The sequence below is a fragment of the Oryzias latipes genome, chromosome 17 (assembly GCF_053564925.1).
Source record: "Oryzias latipes strain Hd-rR chromosome 17, Olatipes_Hd-rR_3.1".
NCBI lineage: Eukaryota > Metazoa > Chordata > Actinopteri > Beloniformes > Adrianichthyidae > Oryzias > Oryzias latipes.
In genome coordinates, this window is record NC_136253.1 from 32,816,990 (window position 1) to 32,825,475 (window position 8,486).

The window sequence follows — 8,486 nt, forward strand, 5'->3', positions numbered from 1 at the left end:
CATTTAAAATCTAGTTATATTGAAAAAATATTTTGTTTTCTAGCTTCAAAATAAAAAAATGTTGATGTTTTTGAAAAAAACAAAATAATCGACTCTAATGCTTCAATCTTCTGTCTCTGGTCACCAAACCTAATCACGCCAGAGCAGAGTAGGACATTTAGCTGATCAACTGCAAGCAGCAAAGCTGAGCTAAGAGGTCTGTTTGTGCATCAATGCTGTCTCTGCACTGTGCCTCTATTGAAAATAAATGAGGGTCTGTCACACTAAGTCTGCCGCTGTCAGCTTTCAGAAAGGCCATAACACTCACCAACTAACAGAGCCTGCTGCTGTCGTAAAGGGAGGGAAATTAAAGAATAAAACAACAGTTATTTCTGCAAGCTGACTCAGGAAAGTATTTTATTATTAATATTAATTATCCTTATGGTGTATGAGTTGTTTTTCACTTGTGTTAAGTGTCTTTAACAAGAAAATCACACATGTTTTTGAGCTGACATCCTTGTCAAGTCCTTCTGGATAAAACTAGAAAAATAACAACTGTAGTTTGTTCCAGCTTTGACCTCTAGAGGGCAGTACAGCTTAGTACACCAGCCTGATGTTTTTATCTGAACACAGAAGCTGCTCTACAGAAATCTGACAACTTCATGTATGAAAAAAACGTTAAAATAAAAATAAAAAAATTTATCGATTGACTTCATACATTTAGCACAGATTTCAACCATCTCCTGTGACCATTATTTTCAACAAAAAAAAAATGTATTATTGTTCTTTTAAATCTGAATTTAAATTAAAGTAATTATGTAGGACTTTTAATGACAGATTGGAAAATATTCAAACTTCTCAAACAAGATATAACTTTGATCTTGTTTCTTCTATTACATCTATGCATATTTCCCTTCATTAATTACCATATGCTCTTGAAAATCAGTTCCCCCACATCTTCCAGGTATCCAGCTGGAGTCTTAACCACCTCATTAGTATTAATATTTGCACAGACACCTGTATCATCAACGCTCATAAATGAGCGCAGTCATGCAGTGTTGCCGTGGTGCCACGCAGCTGCAGCACAAACTTTACACATTGTCATATTTTCTCCATAATGTCCTGGTGCACACTGAAGGCTGAAACCTGCAAAAGATTAAAACAGTCATTTGCAGTCTTTTTATTTTTAATGAAACTAACAAAACATATCGCCAACAGTTGTCAAATCAAAGCAAATGCATGCACTGAATTAAAAAAATAAAAATAAAAAGTGCCCAGGGCGGTTATATTCAGGATTAGTGTTTGTTTGGACAGAAGCCACATTGAGAACTCCAGTCATGTGTCTTTCAATTATACTTCACCATCTGAATGTGACTGGATTTCATTCTTCTTCCCCAGTATTGCACCCATGCAGGGATGATAAAGTATTGCCTCAGAATTACTTCTCCTATTATTTGCACGACTCTATTCACACTTTTGATTCAACCCACTTTCTTTTTTTAAGTGCAGCCTCGCTTTCATCCAGGCACCACTCGGCGAAGGCTACAGCTGCACTGAAGGTCGTCCGATCCGTCCAAATAACAATTGGCTTTGTCCTCTGATTGGAGGCTGTCCAAGCCACATACCAGCCGGACGACAGACGCCCTCCAAAATAGCAAACTGGACAGGTCTCGAATGGCTTAAGCTCCTGACTGTTTGCGGCCGGTCATGTCGCAGATTGTTACCGCTGTCTATCAATGACGGTCACCTGGCAGGATGTAAAGAGGGGGGATGGGAATGACCTACACCGGGTCACAGCCATTTATACCCATTTAGATAGACTGTCTCTGTTTGTGACTCTGTGTGGCTTATCCTTATTCATGTGGTAAAACAACAGGATCAAACTGGAGCTGTGACTTAGTATTTCTTCAATGTGATAATTAATGTGAGACTTTACGGTCCCAGTCTGACAGGAGAGTCACAGCAGACCTCAATATTTAGTGTGTTTGCTTTTCCTCATTCGGTTTTTATTTGTCACTGAATATTTTTGGAAATGTGTTTGCAACGACAACCATGCAATGGTTAAAAAAAAAGTCTGTTTGCATCCCAGAGAAAAATCCTGTTTCTGAGAGCTGAGTTGCTCCAAGTGATGCACTTTAGGTTCATGTAAGACCATAAGTTATGAGTTTTTTATATTAAAACATATTTAGCTGCAGTGTCTAAGCAGGTTTTAGCTATTTGGTTGCATGATCACTAACAATTAAATTTAAAAACAATTCTGTTCATATCATAATTTGCAGTTGCTGTTTCGATATGACTCACCTAAAATTGATCCAGGACATCTTTAGCCAAAACCAGTGTGACTCAGAGATAAATACCTGAGTACTGAACAGTGCAGGTGACATTTTCCGGATTCCTTGAATTTCCTGCAAGATAATCAAGAGTAAATAAAATATTTGTACAAACATCAAAATAATCCAAAGGGAACATTATTAGAACATGCTAGCACAATATTTGGTCACTTGTCTTTGCTGGCAACAATAAACAATGAACTAAACCTTAAATAATCAGAAAAAACACTTCTATTTTATTAAATACAGCAGTTACATATTAAGAAATTCTAATATCAACTAAACTCAGAACAATCCTTTTTTATTTTGGAAGTTTTTAATAGCTTATTTCAGAAATAATTGATGTCACTACTTTCACTTCTACCGTTTAAATCATTCAAAACCATTTCAATCATCATTTCCTGTTTGTGATCTTCTTTATTGGGTGACCAAAGTGTTTTAAAGCATTTTTTAAACGTTTTTTGTCTCCCATCTTTTGGGGATTTTGAAAGACACAAAATTAACAATGGAGTGATGAACACATGCTAACGTGCAGCTAGCAAATAACATGCATTATGGTAAAAATGAGAATGGAGATGTCCTCAAAGTATAAATAACTAAATGAATAACTGCTTTTTAAAGTTGCAGTTATGGACAGATTACGGGTGACAAGACAAGCGTTTTCAAATTTTAAGTGTTTTTGTTCAGGGATTAAAGGATCCTCTTTACGTGGATTTAGCTTTTTAAAAAATTCACTGGAGCTGGGAAGAGTACGTCTGGGTCAAGATGAGTCTTTTGCAGTTTAATAAAGTGTTTTCCTGCTCATCTGAGGGCTCGTTCATAAAGTTTCACACAAAACAGTGAAGCAGTTTGAAGTATGCGTACAAACTGCTGTGTTTGTAAGAAAACTGTTAAATGTATGCGTACATTTTAAAAGCAATGTAGCGTGAGAGGTTGAGATGTCTATATAGTTTAATTTTGCAATCAGCTATTGTTCAAATTTTGTGACTAATTCTATGTTCTAGATCAGGGGTCGGGAACCTTTTTGGCCAAGAGAGCCATAAATGCCACATATTTTGAAATGTAATTTCGAAAGAGCCATACAATAATGTAGTGTCCCTTCCCCACACTGAGGCACGGAGACTTAACCTCTTTTAAAGTTCTTTATTCCGATTACTGCAGACCGCAACAAATGCCGTAAATTAATTCAGCAGCTCCTGAATCTCTCCCGCCGACCAGTGTTGCCAGATCTGAGTGACAGTTTCCAGCCCAAACTCATCGTAAAACCCGCCCACCTCAATAAAAGCAAGCCCAAATCTCAACCTAGCAAAAACCTAATGTTGAACGTAAAAGTATAGCCGTAGCCTAATAAAAAATGACGCAATAATAATAAATTATTATATAATAAGTCTGTTATAATAAATTTTTTTATAAAATAAGTACAGAAAATCCAGTTATAGGTTTCTCGTATCGTGTACTCTAGATGGCTTTTGATGGCGCCCCCCTCTTTCTGCCACTGCCAGTTGCTGGACCACTGTAATGTTTCATATATTCACAATGCTTTTTTTAGGCTATATATTAATTAGTATACTTTTACTTAATATTTTAAATAATAAGAAAAATAATAATAATGACAATAAAACCGCTAAATATTTTGAAAAGCAGCCCAAATTTTATAGACCCGCCCAATGCCAATTTTACCCGCCCAACATAACCAAAAGAAGCCCAATTGGGCGGAAACCCGCCCAATCTGGCAACACTGCCGCCGACACGAGAGCGCTTCTCCCAACTTTATATTCCCCTGCTCCCGCTGCAGCCCTCCCATTTCCCTTATTCGGCCCATAGCTGAACCCCATTGGTCCAAACTACCTAACAACAGGCTGAGCGACAGAACTGAGAGCCAATCAGATCTCTGCTTGATGCGATCAATGAACTCCAGAACTTTTAACGCGGCCCAACAGCCATCCAACTCGGTCCGCGACAATTTGTTTAAAACTAAATATACAAATGAATGTGTGCATTTGATTTAATTTCAACATTTTTAAAGTACAATAAGTCTGTGGATTATTTTTAATAACATTGTTATTCTGTTGCTAATAAATGATGAGTATTTCTCGTGGTAGTTTTGCTGATGGTCTAGTCTGGTTGATACGTGGTGAGTTTCTGCTTCATGCAGGCGTTGAGACTTTAAACGTCATCGTAGGTCTGAATGTTCTGTAGATGTGACAAAGACTGATCACATGCAGACGGGGAGCCAAACACACACTCACACGCTGCAGTGAGTGACGGGAAGCGGGTTTTACGTTTTTACAATCCCTGCGCGATTCACCTGCTGCCGGTCCCCACAACCCCTCACCCCCACCCTCTGCTTTCTTCCTCACACATCCCGTCCCCGCATCTGCGCGCTCTTTCTCAGAGACGGGAGCGCGTAGTTTTAGGCACGTCAATTCACAGGTTTCCAGCTGGTACAAACTCTGTGAAATAATAGATAATAGTAACTGATAGCGCTGGCGCAGATTTCTCTCTCTAAGTACTGCTACTACTGCGCGCCTCTGGCATCGCATCGCGCCCGAGAAGGACTGGTCTAATGAAAAAAAAGTATAATTAAAGATTTGTCTGCGAGCCACATGTGACCATCAAAAGAGCCATATATGGCTCGCGAGCCATAGGTTCCCGCCCCTGTTCTAGATCAATTATTGGTGTGAAGCCCATTGGGACAACTGTATTGTGATATTGGACTATGTAAATAAAATAAAATTGAATGGATTTGAACAGACTTTTTTTTGTGCAGTCACCCACCTATGAGTGAAGTTTGTTGACACTCCAGATTACGGGGCAGGCATTTTATTATGGGCCGGATTTTAGTGTGAGAGCTGCAAATCCCTATGATGAGGCTAGATGAGAGATAATCCTATGGCACATGATGTGAGTTTACTTTAGCAACTTTTAATAATAATCAAGGATAATTGCAGTTCATCACACCGCATTGTGACCCTAGAGGTAAGACACCTCCCCTCTTATTCAGCAATCACCGTTTCCCTCAGTCTCCACTCAGCAAAGTCCACACTTCACAGAGGGAGGTCACCGGTGGAAGATTGGTGAGGTCACTGGTGGTCTCACTTGAGCTGATTAAAATAGCTTTAATCGAAGGAAGGTCCCAGGCCTGGGACTTTAGCTCACGCACTTTCCATTGTCCATAAACTGTCCCTCACACGTGCAGTCGGCAACAACGGCCTTTGTCTTAAATAGAAGCACAAAGGCATCTCCTTTTATAGTGTCCTTCTGTTGTTGGCAGTCTGGGTGGGAGGGGACACCTGTGGACAGTGGATAAAGGGGCTTTAATTGCCCACCTCTGCTGGCAGTTGCAGGATCCCTTCTGCCGCCTCCGTCCTCAGAGCCTCCTGCTATGGCCCCCAAGAAGAAGGAAGAGCCAAAACCAGCTGCTGCGCCGGCGCCCAAACCCCCAGAGCCCGAGCGCCCCAAGACCCCCGAGTTTGACCCGACATCAGTGACGGTAAATCAGCTCCCAGACAAACTGCAGCCCAAGCTTACCAGAGATTTCAATCTAGTGTAACCCTTGTGCTATCCTAGGTACTTTAACATTGGGAGTTGGGTCATCTAGACCCACTAGACAGAGCTCTGAACCTTTTTTCTTCAATGGTTTGTGATCTTCACTGATGTCCATGGATTACATGTAATCTTTCCACCTTTATCCACCTTTGTCGTGGTAAGGAGAACACGTCAATGCAAGGGTGGGGTCATCTAAGATAGCACAAGGGTTATACATATATGTGTTTTCAGTAAATGCAGTTGATGGTACATTTAGAGAGGATTCAATAGGAAACGCTCAGCTCTGATTTTACAGATCACGAGAGACCTCAAGTGACCTAAAGCTGGCAGTGCAGTCCTGACAGAGCCTGTCAGCTGACTGAACACCGAGTGATCCTCATCAGCGTCTTCATAAACTAAACTGTGAAAGAGGAAGTCTGTCTGCGTTAGAGACGGTCCACAAGCAGACCAGTTAGCCGCTGGAAAGCATGGAAAGCCCGTCTTCTGCTGACTCGGCACCCCTCTCCGTCGATAAAAGTGTCTACGGTTGAGCGAGCAGCTAGATTAGAACGAAGCCACGAATTATGATTTCCATTATGACTGAGAAGAGTGGACCACCCACAAAGTTCTTTAGAGGGCAGAAAAAAATGAGGTAAAAATATAAAACCTCAAGGAAGAAAAATATGGATAATTACAGCATCTCCGTCCATCTTTAAACATGCTTAAACAGCATGGGAAATGTTTTCACAAAACTTCAATCTGGGGTTTTGCTGATGACCAGATATTTGGGAGAAACTTGAGAGCAGTCAGACTGTGTGGAGCACACACATTTACTGTAGAAAGATTTGTTTTTAGGCTTTTTTCAATTGAACTTGCACAAAAATTCCACTTTTCTAGAGATTCTAAACGTTTTCTTGAAGGAGAACACTTCATACATCCAACTTTTTTTAAATTAAATTTTCAATGTTTCTGTTTGGTATTTTTTCTGTTAATATTTAAAATGTAAATGCATAACTTAGTTAATTTATATTGTAAGTCACCCATCAATTAAACTATTTTGTACTAAGGGGCTGCCAGAGTTTAGAGTTTAGAGCACTCGCAGCTTTGACTTACAGTCCATCAACAAATGTATGCACTGTCAGATTTAATAATTAAAAAAAAAAAACGTCTTAAACAGTAAAGGATTTTAAAGCTTTTTGCAGAAAGACTATCTTTCTATTTTTAAAGCTCCTGGATTTGAGTGTTTATTTCTGATATTCCTCTGCTGAAACGAATGATCGGCACTCTCTAACTGCTTTGTTTGCTTCGTCTTTCCTCAGCTGGAATTTACCCCGGAACAAATCGAGGGTGAGGCTTGGAGGGCTCTTAAAATGTGTCATTTGTGTTGCATGGACTGTGGGTTATTTATAGAGGTAATGAAACGTTTATGTCATCATTCTGCGTCTGACATAAACAGCCTGTAACAGCTGGTGATGTATGACATCAGGGGAATTTTATTTTGAAGTGACCCCATCCCTTAAAACTCCTGAAGTGCATTAAATGAAAGCTGACTCTTCTGTGCTTAGAGTTGAAGAGATTTTCCCTTTTTTTTTTGCTTGCAGACTTCAAAGATGCCTTCCAGCTGTTTGACCGAACACCAACCAGCGAGATGAAGATCACGTATGCCCAGTGCGGAGACCTAATTAGAGCTTTGGGCCAGAACCCAACCAACGCAGAGATCATGCACGTCCTTGGAAAGCCCAAAGCTGAAGGTTGGTTACAAAAGGAAGGAACAAAAAAGAAATTAAGTGATAGCTGCAAACCTGCTATGAGAAATTATCTTTTTTTTTTAATCTGTGTTTTCATTTTTACCACAGACATGCAAACCAAGATGCTGGACTTTGACCAGTTCTTACCCATTCACCAGCACATTTGCAAAGCCAAAGATCGCGGTACATTTGAAGACTTTGTGGAGGGCTTAAGGGTTTTTGATAAGGAAGGGAATGGCACCGTCATGGGAGCAGAGCTCAGGCATGTTCTGGCAACACTGGGTAGGTTCTTCATTTCTAAAGGAAGCCGGTTTACTTGAGTTACATAAAACTAATCTGCCTGAGCTGACGCTTCTCTTGCTTTTCAGGTGAAAAGATGAGGGAGGATGAAGTGGAGCAACTGATGCAAAACCAAGAGGATACTAACGGGTGCATAAATTATGAAGCTTTTGTAAAATACATTATGGCAACCTAAAAATGAGTCAATTTCCAGCTGATTGACATTCAGGTGCTTCATGACAGGACATTTTAAAACCAACAAGGGTGAGATAAAAAGTCTATTTTTTTCATCTCATTCTGTAAAAACCCATCATGTTGATTTTTATCTTAAATCATGAACTCATAAAAATTGCCACTTCATTCTCTTTGTGCTGACCATCCACGTGCTGATCCTGAAAAATAAACACATTTATTGAGATAGTGTGCTGGGTTGATGTTCTGACGCTTAACAGATAAATGCTCCATACCAAATAAATGTTTAAGGTTGTAATTTAAAAGGAGGAGGAACAAAAAAACAGACTCGCTTTTTATTTTTTCTGAAGAACTTTGTTAAAAATTGTCAAGTTAAGCACACATGTTAAATAGAAATCAGAGATGTTAATTCATTTGATCAAATTTAACA

At 39.6% G+C, this 8,486-nt stretch overlaps 1 protein-coding gene across 1 annotated transcript; it reads left to right on the forward strand.

The window, feature by feature from the left end:
* Positions 1–5,626: 5,626 nt before the first annotated feature.
* On the forward strand, positions 5,627–8,282 carry myl13 (myosin, light chain 13). Its single transcript, XM_004079413.5, has 5 exons — positions 5,627–5,802; positions 7,157–7,184; positions 7,439–7,588; positions 7,694–7,867; positions 7,954–8,282. The coding sequence occupies exons 1-5, from the start codon at positions 5,695–5,697 to the stop codon at positions 8,058–8,060; spliced, it is 567 nt and encodes a 188-aa protein (XP_004079461.1). The 5' UTR covers positions 5,627–5,694; the 3' UTR covers positions 8,061–8,282.
* The last annotated feature ends 204 nt before the right edge of the window (positions 8,283–8,486 follow it).